The 20,376-nt window shown below is 46.7% G+C and overlaps 1 protein-coding gene across 2 annotated transcripts; it reads right to left on the bottom strand.

Moving 5' to 3' along the window:
- Nucleotides 1-10,452: 10,452 nt before the first annotated feature.
- Nucleotides 10,453-18,743, bottom strand: LOC142817769 (uncharacterized). Of its 2 annotated transcripts, XM_075895383.1 has the most exons (6): nucleotides 18,617-18,743; nucleotides 17,216-17,303; nucleotides 15,512-15,597; nucleotides 12,157-12,261; nucleotides 11,483-11,536; nucleotides 10,453-10,804 (listed from the first exon to the last, which is right to left on the bottom strand). In XM_075895383.1, the coding sequence occupies exons 1-6, from the start codon at nucleotides 18,689-18,691 to the stop codon at nucleotides 10,673-10,675; spliced, it is 540 nt and encodes a 179-aa protein (XP_075751498.1). In that variant the 5' UTR covers nucleotides 18,692-18,743; the 3' UTR covers nucleotides 10,453-10,672. The 2 variants fall into 2 exon arrangements, with proteins under 2 accessions (XP_075751498.1, XP_075751499.1); XM_075895384.1 differs by lacking the exon at nucleotides 11,483-11,536.
- Nucleotides 18,744-20,376: the final 1,633 nt, after the last annotated feature.

Below are 20,376 nucleotides of genomic sequence, written 5' to 3'. Positions count from 1 at the left end.
GCGTAGGATGTCCGCTATGACTTTCGATAGAAATGTGCGGCCTCGGTCCGTGAGCAGCTGGCGTGGAGCACCATGTTGCAAGATCACGTCGTGTAGAAGAAAATCGGCGACGTCAGTGGCGCAACTTGTTGGAAGGGCGCGTGTGATTGCGTAGCGTGTGGCGTAGTCTGTGGCCACAGCTATCCACCTGTTGCCAGCAGAAGACAGAGGAAAAGGGCCGAGTAAGTCCAAGCCGACGCGAAAGAAAGGTTCAGTAGAAATATCGAGTGGTTGAAGGCGCCCAGCCGGAAGCGTCGATGGTGTTTTGCGGCGCTGACATTCCTCACACGCCGCGACGTATCTTCTGACGGACCGTGCCAGACCTGGCCAATAGAAGCGACGGCGAATCCGGTCGTATGTGCGGGACACACCCAGGTGACCGGCAGTAGGAACGTCATGAAGTTCGTGGAGTACAGCCAAGCGGAGGTGTTTGGGTATGGCAAGCAGCAGAGATGGGCCGTCTGGATGGAAGTTATGCCGGTATAATGTGCCATTCTGGAGTACGAACGAGCGATAGGATCGGTTCGATGGGGAGGAGTCGAGGCGCTCAATGATAGCTCGTAGGGCTGCATCACGGCGTTGCTCGTCGGCTATGTGGTTCGCGGACGACGCGGAGGTGCTGGGTATGGCAAGCAGCAGAGATGGGCCGTCTGGATGGAAGTTATGCCGGTATAATGTGCCATTCTGGAGTACGAACGAGCGATAGGATCGGTTCGATGGGGAGGAGTCGAGGCGCTCAATGATATCTCGTAGGGCTGCATCACGGCGTTGCTCGTCGGCTATGTGGTTCAGTTGAGAAACGGAGCACACGCAGGCGTCGTTGTCAGGTATGGTGGCCGATGGGTCAACTGGATAGCGAGAAAGGCAATCGGCGTCCTGGTGCAGGCGTCCAGACTTGTATATCACAGCAAAGGTGTATTCTTGCAGTCGCAGAGCCCAGCGACCAAGTCGACCTGTAGGATCTCTTAAGGATGAAAGCCAGCAGAGCGCGTGGTGGTCGGTGACGACGGAAAAGTGAGTGCCATATAAATATGGACGGAATTTTGAGACCGCCCAGACAAGAGCAAGGCATTCTCGCTCCGTGATCGAATAGTTACGCTCTGCAGGTGTAAGGAGGCGGCTAGCATACGCGATAACGCGGTCGTGTCCCTGTTGGCATTGGGCGAGAACGGCTCCGATACCGTGACCACTGGCATCAGTTCGGACCTCAGTTCGGGCAGATGGGTCAAAGTGGGCGAGGATAGGGGGCGTCGTCAAAAGTGTTATGAGGTGAGAGAAGGCGGCAGCTTGAGTGGACCCCCACGAAAATGGAACGCCTTTCTTCAAAAGATCGGTAAGTGGTTGGGCGATTGCCGCAAAATCTTTCACGAACCGCCTAAAGTAGGAGCAAAGTCCCACAAAGCTCCGGACATCTTTGGCGGATTGGGGTACTGGGAAACTCGTGACGGCACGAATTTTCTCAGGGTCCGGTCTCACACCAGAAGCATCGACAAGGTGGCCCAGCACGGTAATCTGTCGGCGGCCGAAGTGACACTTCGAGGAGTTCAACTGGAGGCCAGCTTTGCGGAAGACGTCGAGAATGGCCGACAGACGCTCAAGGTGGGTCTCAAACGTAGGTGCAAATACGAGGACGTCGTCTAGGTAACACAGGCATGTTGACCATTTGAACCCGTGTAGCAGAGAGTCCATCATACGTTCGAACGTGGCGGGGGCATTGCATAGACCGAAGGGCATAACCTTGAATTGGTATAGGCCATCTGGAGTGATGAAGGCGGTCTTTTCTTGGTCTTTCTCGTCTACGGCAATCTGCCAATAACCAGAACGAAGGTCGATGGATGAAAAGTAGCGTGCGCCGTGGAGACAATCGAGGGCGTCATCAATACGTGGTAAAGGATACACGTCCTTTTTGGTGATTCGATTTAGATGCCGGTAATCGATGCAAAAACGCCATGTGTTGTCCTTCTTTTTAACCAGGACGACGGGTGACGCCCATGGGCTTGATGAGGGCTCAATAATGCCTTTAGTTAACATCTTATTCACTTCAGCTTGAATAATCTGGCGCTCCGACGCGGACACGCGATACGGTCGACGGTGAATGGGAGCAGCATCACCGGTGTTGATGCGGTGCTTTACAAGAGAAGTTTGGCCGAGTGGGCGGTCGTCAAGGTCGAAGATGTCACGGTAGGAAGCTAGAAGGCGTGCGAGAGCGGCTGATTGCGCTGGGGGAAGGTCAGGGTCGATCATGGGACGTATTGACATGTCGAGGCATGTGGCATCGAGTGGGCGACAAGGAAAATTGGGGCATGCGTCGGCTGCGAAAGTGGTGACGTGATCATCGGCTAAGGACCGCAACGTGGCAATTAGGATGCCTTCAGGGAGGACTTGCTTTGTGAAGCCGAAATTTATGACGGGTAGACGGGTCCGGTTGGAGGCTACAGTTACGATGCAGTGAGGGACGGTGACGTCACGTGCCAGTAGGACATCAGGAATCGGCGTGACGATGTAATTCCCATCCAATACGGGTGAGGTCGTGGCAAATTCGGTGAATGTGAGGGCTTTAGGCGGTAAGCGGAGGAAGTCTGTGGCAGAAAGGCCGTGTTGAGGTTCAGGGTGAATATCCGGCTGAAGAGGAAGGTCTAAGCAAAGAGTACCAGCGGAACAGTCGATCAGAGCAGAATGGGTCGACAGGAAGTCCATCCCTAAGATGAGGTCATGAGGACAGTTCTGGAGCACCGTGAATAGAACAGGGATGTAACGGTCGGCGATGCTTATGCGAGCCGTACACATGCCAATGACAGGAACAGTGCCGCCATCGGCCACACGTACAGCTTCGGTAGCAGGAGGCGTGAGTACTTTTCTTAAGCGGCGACAAAGATGAACGCTGATTATGGACACATGAGCGCCAGTATCGACTAGTGCCGACAGAGAAATACCGTCCACGTGTACATCGACAAGATTTTTGTTCGTATGAAGCGTCAATGGAGGGTTTGGTTCAGACAGGGATGATGCAGCACTACCTCCAGGGGCTGCACTGTCTAGTTTTCCGTCGGGTACGATGAAAAGTTAGGCGGCGAGTGATGGCGGCGTGGCTGGGGCGACGGGGAACGACGGCGTTGAGGGGACGGAGAACGAGCAGGAAGGCGGCTGTTAGACGTGTCGAAAGCAGGGGCGGTACGGCTGGACGAATACCGGCGAAGATCTTCATATGGGCTATAAGGTGCGAAAAACTGGCTCCTATGTGGCGGCGTCCAGGAGGCACGGCAGTAGCGGGAGACATGTCCAACGCGGTGGCACCGGAAGCAGATCGGTTTGTCGTCAGGAGTTCGCCATTCCGCCGGGTTGCGAGATCGTGGAGCAACAAATGGGTCACGTCGAGGTGCATTAATGGGAATTGGTCTGGAGGAGGGGCAAGAGATGGGGCAAGCATCAGGGAACCCGCGGTTGGCGAATTCTTGTCGTACGACCGCCTGAATAACGGAGATCGCGGGGGTTGTCGGTATCGTATGTTCGAAAGAAGTGGGCTGAAGCGGCGCTGGACTTGCTGCTTCAAGTTCCCGTCGAACGATACGCGTTACACTCTGCTCAAAGGGCGGTGTGACGGTAGAATCGGAGCAGGTGGACGTAGCCGCCGTGTTTGGCAACCGAGAAAAAGGAGGGCGCACCCGACGGCTTTTTGCTGTTTCGAAACGGCGGCATTCTTGAATTACACGGTCGATGGTCGAGACGTTAGTGTACACCAGCAAATTGAAGGCGTCGTCCGCGATCCCCTTCAAAACGTGTCCAACCTTTTCAGTCTCAGACATCGCCTCGTCCACTTTTCGGCAAAGAGCGAGAACTTCTTGGATGTATGACACATACGATTCAGTTGGCGACTGGACACGGGTAGCCAGCTCCTGTCGTGCAGCTGCGTGGCGACCGGTCGGGTCCCCAAAGATGTCACGTAGCTTCTCCTTGAACGTGTCCCAGCTGGTGAGTTCGGACTCATTTGTCTCGTACCAGACACGCGGGGTTCCGTCCAAGTAGAAGAGAACATTAGCGAGCATCATGGTAGGGTCCCAACGGTGAGTTTGACTGACCCGTTCATAAAGGCGAAGCCATTTGTCGACGTCGAGGCCAGGTTGCGCAGAAAATGTCCCGGGATCACGTGGTGTTTGGACGGCGACAAAGGTTGTCGGAGAAGCCGCAGATGGTGAAGCGGACGCGTTGTCACTGAAAGCCATGGCGGGAAGCTGGAGGATGCGGCCACTGCGGAGCTGCGTGGTGAGGACGGGGATCGTTCCACCTCCACCAAATATGTTACGTGAGTAACGAGACAAAGTATTGCGAATATATTCGAAAAATATATTTGCAAGAGCGGTTGCAGCACTGGCCAGTCTGGCTCCGAGCTCGAGCAGCCAGCGAGCCTCATCTTCTTCGTCGGGCGCACACGCGCATTCGCACTATGGTTTGTGGCAGCCTACAGGTAGCATATGTATGTATGTATGTATGTATGTATGTATGTATGTATGTATGTATGTATGTATGTATGTATGTATGTATGTATGTATGTATGTATGTATGTATGTATGTATGTATGTATGTATGCATGCATGTATGTATGTATGTATGTGTGTGTGTGTGTGTATGTATGTATGTATGTATGTATGTATGTATGTATGTATGTATGTATGTATGTATGTATGTATGTATGTATGTATGTATGTATGTATGTATGTATGTATGTATGTATGTATGTATGTATGTATGTATGTATGTATGTATGTATGTATGTATGTATGTATGTATGTATGTATGTATGTAGCCACTGGTGGCACAGACCCGCTCTAGAGCGTGTATGTACCACAGGGGATGAGAGATGCGGAAATGGTGGTACTTGGAGTGTTGACTAGGTGGACGGACGGACAGACGCATGGACGGATGGACACAGACATGCGCGGACGTACGAACGAATGGGCGCATGGACGGACAGATGGATGGGCGGACACATGGATTGACGCACGTATAGTTGGCGCACGTATGGACGGGCGGAAGCAAGAACAAACGGATCGACGGGAGCACAGACGGGCTGACGAACGCTTCCCTCCGCTCATCATCATTCACTCCGCGGATATGCTGCGATTTTTTTAGGGGAAAGTTCAGCCATACTTTATGTATGTTCGCGCGTTTGTACGCGTACGCCTATATACGTGCGCGAAATCTCGAGAGTTCTAACTCTCCCCCCCCCCCCCTAGCTACGTCCATGACTGGGACTACATTGGCATTTCCACCACTCAATACAACGGGCGTGCCTCTCACGTTATGTGGGTTGGATATGGCGCTTAGCAAATTAAGAAAAATAGTGTGTGTCTTGATACAATTAGCAATAGGATGCTGTGTTCTCGCATTTGTCCCTTGTCTATTACGTTTTTCAGCTTATATGTGAGTTTGAAATTAGCCAAGATTACTCTCGCATTGTGAATACTCCAAGATTGTTTATGCAAAAAAAAAAAATATCTGAAAGATCCTCTGTGTATGTGGGACGGGCAAGAAGATCCGCTTAGGTGACGACTATAGGAGTTCTTGAGTCCTTATTTGTTCAGCAAGACAGCACAAAGTTGATGTTCATGGGCAGAGCTATGAAGCCCGGTCTCCCAGCTCACGCGGATGCGATCCGCTGCTGTTGTGTGTTGTCCTTCAACCATGCCCTCGGCATTCCATAGTGTATGTTACAGAATGGCTAGAACCACAGTTATCTATCTGCATGACATCATCATCATCATCATCAGCCTGACTACGTCCACTGCAGGACAAAGGCCTCTCCCATGTTCCGCCAGTTAACCCGGTCCTGTGCCTGCTGCTGCCAATTTATACCCGCAAACTTCTTAATCTCATCTGCCCACCTAACCTTCTGTCTCCCCCTAACCCGCTTTCCTTCTCTGGGAATCCAGTTAGTTACCCTTAATGACCAGCGGTTATCCTGTCTACGCGCTACATGCCCGGCCCATGTCCATTTCCTCTTCTTTATTTCAACTATGATATCCTTAACCCCCGTTTGTCCCCTAATCCACTCCGCTCTCTTCATGTCTCTTAAGGTTACACCTACCATTTTTCTTTCCATTGCTCGCTGCGTCGTCCTCAATTTAAGCTGAACCATCTTTGTGAGTCTCCAGGTTTCTGCTCCGTAGCTAAGTACCGGCAAGATACAGCTGTTATATACCTTCTTCTTGAGGGATAGTGGCAATCTACCTGTCATAATTTGTGAGTGCTTGCCGAATGTGCTCCACCCCATTCTTATTCTTCTAGTTACTTCAATCTCGTGGTTAGGCTCTGCTGTTATTACCTGCCCTAAGTAGACATAGTCTTTTACAACTTCAAGTGCACTATTACCTATCTCGAAGCGCTGCTCCTTTCCGAGGTTGTTGTACATTACTTTCGTTTTCTGCAGATTAATTTTAAGACCCACCTTTCTGCTCTCCTTGTCTAACTCCGTAATCATGAGTTGCAATTCGTCCCCTGAGTTACTCAGCAATGCAATGTCATCGGCGAAGCGCAAGTTACTAAGGTATTCTCCATTAACTCTTATCCCTAACTGTTCCCATTCTAGGCTTCTGAAAACCTCCTGTAAGCACGTGGTAAATAGCATTGGGGAGATTGTGTCCCCCTGCATTACACCCTTCTTGATTGGTATTCTGTTGCTTTCTTTATGAAGCACTGTGGTGGCAGTTGATCCCCTGTAGATTTCTTCCAGAATGTTTATATATACTTCATCTACGACCTGATTCCGCAGTGTCTGCATGACGGCTGATATTTCTTCTGAATCAAACGCCTTCTCGTAATCTATGAAGGCTATGTATAGTGGTTGGTTATACTCTGAGCATTTCTCTATTACCTGATTGATAGTATGAATGTGGTCAATTGTTGAGTAGCCTGTTCGAAATCCTGCTTGTTCCTTTGGTTGATTGAATTCTAATGTTTTCTTTACTCTGTTAGCAATTACCTTTGTAAATAGCTTGGACACTACAGAGAGCAAGCTGATCGGCCTGTAATTCTTCAAGTCCTTGTCATCTCCTTTCTTATGTATTAAGATGATGTTAGCGTTCTTCCAAGACTCTGGTACCCTTCCCGTCAAGAGACACCTCGTAAACAGGGTGGCTAGTTTTTCTAACACAATCTGTCCTCCATCTTTCAGCAGATCTGATGTTACCTGATCCTCACCAGCAGATTTGCCTCTTTGCATGCTCTCCAAAGCTTTCCTGACTTATTCTATCATTACTGGTGGGGTGTCATCTGGGTTACTGCTAGTTCTTATATTAAGGTCGTGGTTGTCTCGGCTACTGTACAGATCTCTGTAAAACTCCTCCGCTATTTTAACTATCCTATCCATATTGGTAGTTATTTTGCCTTCTTTGTCCCTTAGTGCATACATCCGACTTTTGCCTATCCCAAGTTTCCTCTTCACTGCTTTGAAGCTTCCTCCGTTTTTCCGAGCGTGTTCAATTCTCTCCATGTTATACCTTCTTACATCGCATACTTTACGTCTATTAATCAACTTCGAAAGCTCTGCCAGTTCTATTTCGTCTGTTGTACTTGACACTTTCGTGATTTGACGCTTCTTAATTAGGTTCTTTGTTTTCTGGGAAAGCTTGCCAGTGTCCTGTCTAACTACCCTGCCTCCGACTTTCACTGCACACTCCGTAATGACACTCGTCAGATTATCATTCATTGTATCTACGCTAAGGTTGGTTTCCTCACTAAGAGCCGAGTACCTGTTCTGCAGCGACACTCTGAATTCCTGTACTTTCCCTCTCAGTGCTAGCTCATTGATTGGCTTCTTGCGTATCAGTTTCTGTCGTTCCTTCTTCATGTCCAGGCGAATTCGAGACCGTACCATTCTATGGTCACTGCATCGTACCTTGCCAACCACTTCCACATCCTGCACGACTCCTGGGTGTGCAGTCATTATAAAATCTATTTCGTTCTTATTTTAGCCATTAGGGCTCCTCCATGTCCACTTGCAGTTTTCTAGTTTTCGGTAGAAGGTATTTAAAATCCGCAAATTATTGCGTTCTGCGAATTCCACTAGTAGCTCTCCTCTGGCGTTTCTAGTGCCGATGCCATAATCTCCTACTGCCTGGTCTCCAGCCTGCTTCTTCCCTACCTTTGCATTAAAGTCGCCCATCACTATAGTATACTGTGTTTTTACCTTACTCATTGCCGATTCCACGTCTTCATAGAAGCTTTCAACTGAAGCATCATCCTGGCTGGATGTAGGCGCGTAAGCCTGTACTACCTTCATCTTGTATCTTATATTCAGTTTAATTACAATACCTACCACCCTTTCATTAATGCTATAATATTCCTCTATGTTGCCAGCTATGTTTCTGTGAATTAGTAACCCCACTCCCAGTTCTCTTCTGTCTGCCAAGCCCCGATAACAAAGACGTGCCCATTGTGTAGCACCGTATAGGCCTCATCTGTCCTCCTAACCTCACTGAGCCCTATTATATCCCATTTAACACCCTCTAGCTCCTCGAATAGTACAGCTAGACTTCCCTCACTAGATAAGGTTCTAGCGTTAAACGTTGCCAAGTTCAGGTTCCAATGACGGCCTGTAGTCCAGAGATTCTTAGCACCCTCTGCTGCGTTGCAGATCTGACCGCCGCCGTAGTCAGTTGCTTCGCAGCTGCTGGGGACTGAGGGCCGTGAGTTATTTGACGTATGCATATGGGAGGTAGTGGCCAGATACTTCACCAGGGTGGCCAATCCTTCTCTGCTGAGGGAGTGCGTTCCCGGCGGTGGTTACCGGTGAGGCCGCACCCCAGGCCTCTTAATGCAGTTCCATCAACACGCGGATTTTTTTTTTTGACGAAACACGTGGATAGTGGACGAAACACGTGGTTCAAGACTCTGATCTGACGGGCGTACCTTTCTCCCGAGCAGTGAGCCACCCTCCTCCTCTGAGCTAGGGAAGATGCGGGCGCCACACGTTTATTAGCGGTTCTCGTTATATTCTTTCTAACTCTGTATCCTCCGGTTACCTTAAGCTATCAAAATTATTCTTATACGGAAAAAACCGGACTGTTGTGTTCTAAAAGAAGATATTAGCTATTTTTCGGTGGCGTTTGTAGCTCCTTTTGAAAATTAGTTTTAATGAAATGAGCTTTTTGCTGATTACCACCTTAATTAAGGGCCTAGAGTGTACGGAATTGGGCCTCCTGGTAGCCTATGGGGTGCTGTTTATTATTATATTAAGCGGACAAAATTTAAATGCGTTTGCGAGGTGATATTACCAATTTAGTCTTTTTAGTGATTAGGCTTAATTTTGATTGCGGAATAACTCTGGAACTATTAAACCTAGCCTGATCAAACTTCAGTAGCGTCAGGTCTACCCTAAAGACTTTCAACTTTATAAGTAAGAAGTTTCCCGGTAGAATAATAACGAAGCTACAAGCGATCGTAAAAAAAAACACGTGGTTCGACTGTTGTTGTTTTCACAGATTCACACTGTTTTGTGCTCCTAAAATTTAAAATTTTCGTCTGTAATAGCAGTATTTGTAGCGGTTGAACTCCTTGTATCTTCACGAACAAATAGACACCACTCTGACCCTCCTAGAACCTAACTTGCTAAAGTTATAGGTAGATATGTGCAGAGCTCACTTACCCATGCTGCTGACGCGGTCGCTCCCGCTCCCGCAGTTTGAATGATCTGTGCTTATTGGCTAAGAGGTGGAGGAGCAGTTCCGGTGGGCTTAATTCGCTGTGGAAGCTGTTTCGCCAAACCCAGCTCAAGCAGTGACAGCAGTCCGGCAACACTGAGTGTGTCTTCTGAGTAAGTCTCTTTTGACGCTCTCAGTTGAATTGGGCGCTCGCGGTTTTTTCTACGGCTATCTCCGGATTTTAACGACTCAATTGAGACCTGATTTGTCGTCCTGGGGTGTGTAAAAGCCGAGATATGACTCGTTGTCCTCAAAGTGGCTTGGTCCCACACAAGATGGCGGCCCCTATATGGTCATAAGGTGGGAAAAATTGCTTGTGGGTTTGTTTTCGCCGGTCAGAAACTGGTAAGATTGAGCTCAGAGCCTGAAATCCTACTTCTGCGTCATTTAATAATGTTACCAATATTTGTTGTGATCTTTTGCCTTTTCATTCAATCTTGAGCTCGAGGGGGCAGGTGCTAAAGTCCCCTGCCTGACATATGCCTGGGTAAATGAGGTGTGAGGTCATCTGGTTCGAATAATTCCTGGTCTGTAACCACCACCAGTGGACAGATTGCTTTTGGCTTAGCCCTCGGTAAAGTGGTGGGAAAACGTAGCTTTGCAATTTGAAGTATTGTGTGATATTATTAAAAGTTGCATTATAGATATTGAGCGTAAAAGGGCATGCTAAAGCAGGTCCAGACGCTGGGCAGAGAGATGAGTATACGAATGACACGAGTTCTCCAGAAAGAGTTTATTACAAAAACAAAGTCGAGGTGCAAAGCGAGCGCTGGACATGTGTCGCTGACTAACAAGGCGGTGCGAGGAAGGAACGCTGGGTCAAGATACCAGGTCTGCTTGCGGATATTGGCTTGGATGATTAGGATGGTCGCGCCAGTTTGGTCAGGTTTGTACCACCGGCGACGGTGTCGATGATTGAAGCAAGTCCTCGGGCGATTTCAGTTCATCCTCATAGAGAACAGACTGGTCGTTTCGATGTCCTGATGGTTGTCCATATCGTCGTACAGGCTCGGATTGTGCGGCGATTCCAATTCTTGATAAAACGAGGCCACGATGCACACGAAGTAAATCTGCGGTTTAAAACGAATAAGCAAAACTAGATGTTAAAGACATTGAATACTAACACTGCCATGGCTAGAGCAACGGAGCTGAAAGTGAGCGACGAAGGGACGATCAGACAGGGATGTCACTGTCGGCCAAGCTGATTGATGCTATAATGGGCGGACAAGGAAAAATGCCACCTACTTGAACGCAGCTCTAGTTACTGTATATGCTACCTACGGTAGCATATACAGTAACTCTAAACGCAGCAAAACCTTAGAGGTATCTAGCGGCTCACTGGAGGAACTATGCCTTCCAGACACACATGAAGCAAGTCTCCGTTATGGGAAAAGGGGCAAGAAACATAAACCGGTGCTTGATGAAGCCACAGAGATCGAGGACGAGGAAAGCGTGTGTCTCACTGCAGCATCGGCGGTTCTGAAAAAAAACTGTCGCATCTATGGCAAGCAAAACTCAGCTCATGAAAACGACACGACATGCGCATCATCGCTGGGTATCTGTTGGTGACTATGTGTGTTTGGCTATTTATTTAGCCGTGCGCACAGAAATACAGTTCAGTTAGTACCGCAACGTTCTGGTCTGCCCTTCCTTTGTCCCTTGTTCTAAGTCCCGTTGCTCGACCCATGGTCAGAAACGGACCAACTAGCTCATTGAACGGGCTTTATTGCTCACATGAGTGTGCCTACCTGCGAGATTGTGGCCACCGTGAAGATTATGCCGAACGTCAGTGCCTCGGCGTGCTGTTGGGTATGCCAAGGGGTGTAAGCAAGAAAGTGAGAAAGCGGTAAAGCACTTGTTCTGTGGAATAATCAACACAGGGCAGACATGCTTTTTCATATATTTTGAGTGGGTTACTCTTGATTTGGCAGTACGTTGATGCGTCAGAAACTAAACGGTCGAAGCTGCTACAGCATACACTGGTCTTGTGCTTGAAATTATCAACACTGCTTGCTGTTGGTACGAGAGAAAGATAGGGAAAAATAGCTGAGTGATAGAAAACAGACAGCTATCACTGGGCAGAGCTTCTAAAATTGCTGTCTGGGCTGCACATAAATAGGTACGCTGACATCTCATTTCGCTTCTTTTTGTCCGTCCGTTTTTTTTAGTGCACTTCAACAAAATTTTAAATTATGAACATAATCCAACTGGCCCAACTTGCCATCTTGTTGCTTCTTCTTCTTTTTTTTTTGTCTGGAGGGAACAGGCTTCACATATTTCAAGTAAATACGCAATCAACCGTTGCTACAACAATAGATCAGCTGTAAGGAATTGAGTACGTCCTTATCAATAGCGTGCGTGCGGCGTCATTAACATAAGATAACGGGACGTGTGCCGGCATAAGGGCAAAAGGTCAACTCACGTCCAGGTGGTAATACTCGGTGACCAGGTGCAGGCATATTACTTTTACTACAAGCACACCGATGGTGTTCCACATGAGCCAAGGTAATATCAGGTAACGTTTAGGCTGCACGAAAAATACGAAGGGTAAGTGAGAAATATGTATTTTGAAAAAGTGTTGAACAATTTGGAGTACATATATAGTACCCTATAATGGGAGAGCACAAAGCCGTCCCGACACGTAGAAGAATGAGGGGGGGGGGGGGAGGTTTAAAAAAAGTGAGTAATGATTTGGAGTACCAGGTACTGTACTATGGGAGAGCATAAAGCCGTTCCGTGGGCCTCACTCTTGATGAGGCCCTGCTGAGAAGAATGGAGTGTGTTTAGACAGAGTAGATAACGCTTTAGAGTACTGGTACTCTACTATCAGAAAGTGGTGGGTTTGGAAAAAGTGCTTAATTCTTTAGGGTACTCGGTACTCTACTATGGGAGAGCTGAAAGCCATCCCTTATAAGTTATACTCAACATAACAAGTTATACTCAACAGCGTTCGAGCATAGCGAATTTTCCGCCCGCGAGGCAGTATTATGCAGCCCCCGGGAGAGCGCAAGCGTCAACCTTTTCCCCGTGTTCCTTCGTATCTTCCTATGTGGAGACCGACTTGACATTTTTGAACTCAAAGGGGTTTTTCACTTGCTACATATGTTTGTAAATAGCAACCTTGTGATAGTCATGCAGAAAATAAGCACGCTTTCTATTGCAGTATTGTGCAGTGTGGGCGCGAGGCCCTCCACTGTCGGAGCGGGCGCTGCGATCATGGTGATGCGTAGTGTTGTATCACGTGATCTCGCTTCGCTCTGGCGAGAGAAAGCTGGCAGTTGAATGCGTTGTTTCTAACTGCGACTTCGTGGTGTTCTCACTTTTGAACAGCGTTGTTTTGCCCTCACTTCATGGGTGGGGACTCCTAGAGACTACACAATCCCGGATTGTGTAGTCTCTAGCAATCCCGGATTGTGTAGTCTCCTGGCAGAAAGCTGCAGTAAACGTTATCGGCGGCGCGCCACAGCACGCTATACGTATACGCGATGCCACTGTCACCTCTGTCTTTCTATGTTGTTGTGGTGGTTAATTCAAACCCAAGGGGTTAAAATGAGCACCGACCACGATTGTTCACATAAAAGCAGAATGTTTAGGTTAGCGCACGGGAGCCTCGTTCATAAGAAAAAAAAATGATTGTGCGAACAGTTTGATTATGTATAGTTTATTAACATACGACGTGCGTGCGTACATGTGGGGGAAGTTGCCGTCATTACATTAAAGAACGTGCGCTGATGTCTTAATTGTCAAAGAGTCAAGATCAAGCACCGAAGTCCACTTTTTTTTATTGACATGATATGTAAGGAGATGTTGGCGCACCATTATGGCGCCGGCTACTCCTTAGCCGTTGAGTGAAACTTGAGCACGTATCTTGAAGCAAAACATACAAAGCAGTGCATGGAAAATAGAAAACTCGGGCACAGATATGCAAAGACACACTTATACGCACATATCACAATATAATGGTAAGGAAATGTTCAAAAGTCAATGAATGAAGTCTTTGATAATGTCCCTCGTTACTATTCAGTCCACCAGCACAAAACAGCAGAGCACACGTCTGGTCTTTATAAAGATGCATTCGCTCGTGTGTACGTAATAGTCAACAAGTCATTCATTTCACAACACACACATGATGGGTGTCACATGATACTGTACATAATAAGTACATTTGTTACAAATGAAAGTTCGTTATTTCTTAATACTTGTCAGCAATCCCGCTGTCTTGTAAAAAACGTGTTAATGCTTTTAAAGCGTGTGACTGTAAAACTCCAGTATGCCACGGGCCCAGCAGTTTCTTCATGTTAAACGGTCTGCGGTCTAATGCCAACAGTTCGGACTTAAGACGGTGTCTCAGCGTGTCATGATGTGGACAGTCTATGAGAAGGTGACATACGTCTTCATCTATAAATCCACATTCGCGTTCGGGAATTTCAGCTCTGCCGATTCTGTGCGAAAAATGTTTTGTGTATGCGGTGCCTAGCCTCAATCGGTGAATTAGAGTTTCCATACTTCTATCTAATGCCAGCGTAATTTTGAATGCAATAAATGGATCGATGTGATATAACACGCAGCTCTTTGTACTTTGGTCAAACCAAGCAGTTTTGCTCATTCTGAAAGTTGTATTCTTTAAAATACTACGCAATTCATTTTTCGAAATTGGTAAAGAAACAGTAACGTCTTTACGATGTGCTTGTCGTGCTGCTTCATCGGCAGCTGTGTTTTCGCTTATGTCTCTTTATATTTGGTAATTTAACCCTACTCTGGTATATTTTGTGGCCAGTTGCTTCTGCGTGTTCGGCCAGCGCGTTCGACAAAACCTTCCTTCTTACATCACAGACGTGCCCCTCCAGTCTGCCGAAGCTACCCCGACCACACGGGTTTCCGTCCGCATGTGGTGTAGACAGGGGGTGTCACACCATGCCCATGCCCCCCCCCCCCCCCCCGAATTTTCAGTCAAAAATAACAGTCGACCACATCTGCCTTTCCGGCCCTCAATTTTAATCAAGTAGGTGTCCCGTCCGGGGCATGATATACAGTAACTCTACAAAAACAGGCTTCTAGCGCACCCTACACAGATGTGGCCACGGCTGTACAGGTGTAACCATTTATGGAGCACCTAATTGCCTACTGACTAGTTGGGGAAGGGGGGGGGGGGTACTTGTTGAAATCAAATGGGAGTCGGTAGTAGCTTTCCTGTGGCTCGGCTTCAACTAAAAAGTAGATAGAACCGCTATCGTTGTGGAGAGCGCCATTCTACCCAGGTTTTGTGTAACTTTCCCTTAATGACACACTGACAACACAGAGTGTTCTCAATGCATTGCGGTTGAAACCATGGTGCCTTAATATCGCCACAAGCGTTTCGATTACCGCACACGAAGCTGGAAACCAGGCATATTGTAATAATTAACATACACACAGACAAGCTAAAAATGAATCGGTCACGGAATGTGACGATAATACTGAAATACCAGAAGCGCGGTCAACAAGGGCAATGCCTGTTATGACATCTAATGGTGTCTTGTTGAACCACAATGCGTCGGTAACATTGTTTCATGGATCAAGTTTTCGCTACGAAAAAAAAAAAAGGATTAGCGTTCTACATGCTACCAGTGCGATTGCGACAATGTGAAGTTAAAGTAATGCAAGGACAGTAAAAATGGTAAGCTTTCATAAAGAGGCTGGGGTTCCTGAAAGACACTTTAACCTCTATGAGTCGAGAATACGTGACATGCCAAAGAGCCAAGCTACATACCTTGCTTAGGCACATTCTCAATGCTCACCTGTACTGTCGATGTGAACAGGATAACACTCACAACGATGTTAATCACACACTCGCAGCTCAGCAGGATCAGCAAATCGTGGAACGCTGTAGGAGAGCCAGAATTTACCCGTTAGTCAAGGGGATCGTCTCAGCGAAACTGCGATTAGGGCGAATTGGTACTGCTTTTTTGCTCTCTGATGTAGGATATAGATGTACGATACCACCAAGCACATTTCTCAGAGTTCTTTAGAGATACTGTAGTCGCGCTATAGATGCGTCAAACAAAAATGATTCCTAATGTAACACGCACCAAAAATTGGCAACGTACAACATATTTTCCGTTTCACAGCACAGCAGTTATGGCCATGGTTAGTCATGCATTGCAGATAGAAAATTATAATCATATTTAACCGGCAAGTGCTCGGTAACCGCCCAAGCATACAGATGGCTGACAAAATAAGCTGCTATGACCATTCATGACGTAGGCAAGCTGTGCTACTTTTTTATTATGTCTTGGGATGCTGGCCCACCCTATAATGAAAGCGTTTCATCATTTTACTCGTTTATAAATTTTTCCTTGCATATGATGTTTGGCATTTACCTGTTACCAATGATTATTGCTCATAAGTTCTAGCTTTTTTTGCACATTTTAGGGCGCCGAATTTTGTGACACACAGTGTATGCTTACTACGATCTTTGATGTGCTTAGCAACGATTGTATCGTCTACAGCCTTTGAATTCCCCTTCGAACATCCGCCCACGACGTCTACGCGTTCAACAACACGCTGCTTTCAGTTACATATCTTACAAACCACATTCCGAATTTGAAGAGGACAGGTAATTAAGGGCCACATGCAAAAGCATTGAAGTTTGTCGTCAGAGAAAACTGGCATGCCTTGCCCTCGTGAGACAGATTGATATACTCACACACACACGAAAAAGCTACACGTGATATTCAGCTGCTGATATGCAGAGTCTGATGAGGGGCGAAAGCTGGGGAGAAATGTAACGGAATTTTTGTAAAGGCTCTTACGTAGGAAAACAAGTAGGGTATAATGACTTCATTAGCAGGAATGTGTCATGATGGAGAGACAGGAATTTTTTAGAAGTTTGCCGCATTTCACATTCCTTCGAGCATGCGCGCATAGATGTGCACGTGGTCAAGATATGTAAAACCATCTATATCAGATATTTTCGTATACAGTTACCTACATAGGACGTTCATTGCACACGTTCACACAGTGTGTGCTTCTTATCGTCGTATCTGCGTCAATGTTTTGATTGCACTTTGTCAAGGGAAACCCTCGCGAGTCTTGTCCAGTTGACGTGCGCTAAATAAAAAGTGCTCTCATCTGATTTGGACGTGTTTGGGGTCGCGGCGTCATATTGTTCGATGTGCTGCCGTTTCTTATGTGTAGCACACTGTGAAGACTTGTGTACTCGTACTTCTTTAGCGTCCAACAACGCTGCGGCATTATTCTTCAACGAAGACACGTTTGTGTTTCGTGTTGTGACCTATTCCTGCGAAGGAGGAATACACAATTTTTCTTTGCTCTTTCTCGGGACCAGAGGCATTGTCTTTCTATGTGTTTTTTCGTATCCATATCTAACTTCCCGCGAGATTTCACAAAGCTTTATAGCGCTTGATCACCGCTTAACTACACGACCGCTTTGCAATCGATTAACGTTTTTCCTTGTTGTTAAAAGAAAGCAATGTGCTCACCCGTATATTTGTCGTTCGTCAAATCTTTCCATCCTTTGGGGTCTTGAAGGATTGTGATGTACAGGAGAAGAATGAAGGCTCGGACGGCCTGCGTGAAAGTCGATGACGCGGTGATCAGTGTTTGTCACCGAATGTCACCAGACGTTGGCACTTGAAATAGCAGCTCGTCGATATCCCACATATGGGTCATTTGTGAATTGAATCTGACGTCAGGTATCGAAAAAACATATATACTACTGATTGTCAGAATGACTAAAATGTGAACACCGATTCTGAAGCATATAGTTTGCCTTCAGCGGTGATACTATGCTTCAACCTATAGTCACTGTGTGAGATGCGTCAAAAAAAAAAAAAAAAAACGGCCACGTATCCGTGTGCTTCGTTTAAAATGTCGTCGAAAGACGATAGTCTCCAGCCAGCCGTCTTTTTTTCGTACATAGCGTCGCATTTTAAGCGCAGCCTAAGGAACACTAGGGTCTCCAGAATTACGTATCTATGTAATTTCTAGTAAAAGAACGCGGAACTTAACACTCATGTATTGATGTCGCGCCTCAGCTATGCGTAATATTTGCTGTTTTGGTCGACAACGTTCACAAGTTTGAACGCAGCCACCAGTTCAAGATGGCTGGGCGTTGAGCAAGTGCTCAAACTTTGGTCAGGTGGCTGAATCATGTGACCGAAAGATCCCAGCGTAATCCAATCGACAGTTCAGTAGCGTGCATTACTGCCCGAATGCGTGCATTACTGCCCGAATGCGCACTGAATGATCTCTATAAAACATAACGCGTTAGTTACTATCGTAACATGACCTACGACAAGTACAGAATTGAATTAGTACGATCACTATGTGTAGCAGTTACATTAATATCAGGCTTGTTGCGAGGTAGAGCTCAGCTCGTCTTAGGAGAGAATAGTATACGGCTTTCTGTCTTCGTGCGACAAGTGCACCTTCTATGAGATGATTGCCCTAAGAAGTCTTACGAAATGCTATATTCTGTTGGGTGATTGCTGGAAAAGCACATGAGAGAAAAGCGGATAAAGAAGTAGTAGAAAATAATGAGAAAATATTGCGCATGGTAATAAATACAGTAGAGAAGGCACATGGGGTGCGGTACTTGGCGTTTTAACGGAAAACCAGCACGAATACGAAAGTAAATTTCCATACAGAGAACACGATAAAGAAAACAACGAGGTATGACTTTGTGAACGAAAAATGACCTATCTACAATGCCAGGATGTTATTTCACAAATATGTTCGTGCTCTTGATCGTGATATGGGTCGTGGTACAGTTAACAAAAGAAAATGAAGAGTTTTAGTTTAGTGTACGCAAGGCTGTACCCTCTCAACGGGCTGCGTATGCCACGTTCGAGGCTGTCTAAGATGAGCATTTCTTTACTCACGATGTAAAAGATGCCGACGTAGCGAGCGCCAGTCTTCAAGGAGCATATACAGCATGATCGTGTAAGAAGAGCCATGGCTGCCGAGTAGATGTGACGACTTCGTGGGGCGTCTTTAGGAGAAACAATCAAAAACTGCAAAGATAAGTCACCGGTTTGTATTGCGTTGACGGTAAACGCAAAAGACTCCTTTTGTACAGAGGCGAAAGTGATGGGTGAGTTTGAAAGTTGAAGGCGGGGACGGGTGTTGGGGTCCGCTAACACACCGCCAGTCAGTCACTATTTCTGTTTTATGCGACATCGTCCCAACTAGCGGTATACCGTGTATCCAGTTTGATCATAATGAACAACTGCGATCAGCTTAGTGCTCTACCTTAATGGAGTACATATTGTTCTGAATCGTCAACCACATTTTCTAAACACATGATTGATATGTGGCGTTTAACGTCCCAAAACCACTATATGATTATGAGAGACGCCGTAGTGGAGGACTCCGGAAATTTAGACCATCTGGGGTTCTTTAACGTGCACCCAAATCTGAGCACACGAGCCTACAACATTTCCGCCTCCATCGGAAATGCAGCCGCCGCAGCCGGGATTCGAACCCGCGCCCTGCGGGTCAGCAGCGGAGTACCTTAGCCACTAGACCACCGCGGCGGGGCTTTCTAAACACATGGTTGTGGCGGGTTCAGTGATCAAAAAGCTTGCCTTGTTACTTATTTAATTAAACCCCATACTAGGAACCGGTACAGCACAGATGACACAGCGTGAGATCTAGATACGTGGCTTTTTATGTACTGTGTACTGTGTCCCAAATAAGTATAATTAACTGGTACCAATTAGCGCGTGTATTAACAAGTGTTTATCGGCTGCGATTTACTATTGCGGTTGGGGTGCTTGATTACTGACCCGCATTTCACAGGGTCGAATTTTTGTAATGGTGGCTGCACTTTAATGGGGGCAATATACCAGAGGCCTGTGCTCTTAGATTTAGGCTCGTGTTAAAGAACCCCGGGTAGTCGAAATTTTTGGAGCCCCTCACTCTATACGGCGTCCGTCCTGATCATGTCGAGGTTTTGCGACGTAAAAACCCCAATAAATATTATTAACGTTTGAAGACACACGCATATGGTCGAACGATAATTTCACGCGTCATTTGGTAAATTTATAACGACGCCCGTTTGAACGGGCTTCCGATGAGACATGTACGCCGTGTCGTCTCCCTAATATAAATATATTACCTGGTTTATTGATTCGCGTCTAACTCATCGGAAGTGTCCACCTTTCGGTACAGTACGATGCTTGTTGGTTTTGATCTCCAGCCAACCCCCAACCCCTTTTTTGTTGTTGACAATATGCCTTAACCGCTAAAGCGTTCTATACTGTAAAGCTAGAAGACGCTGGTTTGATACTCATCAAGGGCAGCCAAATTTTGATTGAGTCAAAATACAGAAGATCAATATAAAAATACACTAAGAAGAAGAATGAAACGTTACAGTGCTTAGATTTAGATGCACGTTAATAAAGAACGGTCAACCTCGCTGGATGAAGGTTGCAGGTTTGATCTTGGCCGCGGCGGGTACATTTTGATGGAGGCGAAATGGTAATAGTATACTGTGCAACGTGAGTGCACATTAAAGAACACCAGATGATCGAAATTTCCGGAGCTCTCCACTACGGCGTATCTCATATTTTGTTTATGGGATGTACACCCAAGATATTAATAATAAAAATATGATGATAGATTAGCCGCAAAGGCATTT

The sequence above is a fragment of the Rhipicephalus microplus genome, chromosome 5 (genome assembly GCF_043290135.1).
Source record: "Rhipicephalus microplus isolate Deutch F79 chromosome 5, USDA_Rmic, whole genome shotgun sequence".
Lineage (NCBI taxonomy): Eukaryota > Metazoa > Arthropoda > Arachnida > Ixodida > Ixodidae > Rhipicephalus > Rhipicephalus microplus.
This window is presented reverse-complemented; position numbering and strand designations above follow the sequence as displayed.

Excerpts from the sequence above, each read along its gene's own strand:
- LOC142817769 (XM_075895383.1), bottom strand. The coding sequence starts at position 18,691 with ATGGCTCTTCTTACACGATCATGCTGTATATGCTCCTTGAAGACTGGC. Across the intron at positions 17,304-18,616 it reads ACGTCGGCATCTTTTACATC|GCCGTCCGAGCCTTCATTCT; the intron begins GTGAGTAAAGAA and ends ACTTTCACGCAG. Across the intron at positions 10,805-11,482 it reads CGGTGGCCACAATCTCGCAG|ATTTACTTCGTGTGCATCGT; the intron begins GTAGGCACACTC and ends TTTAAACCGCAG.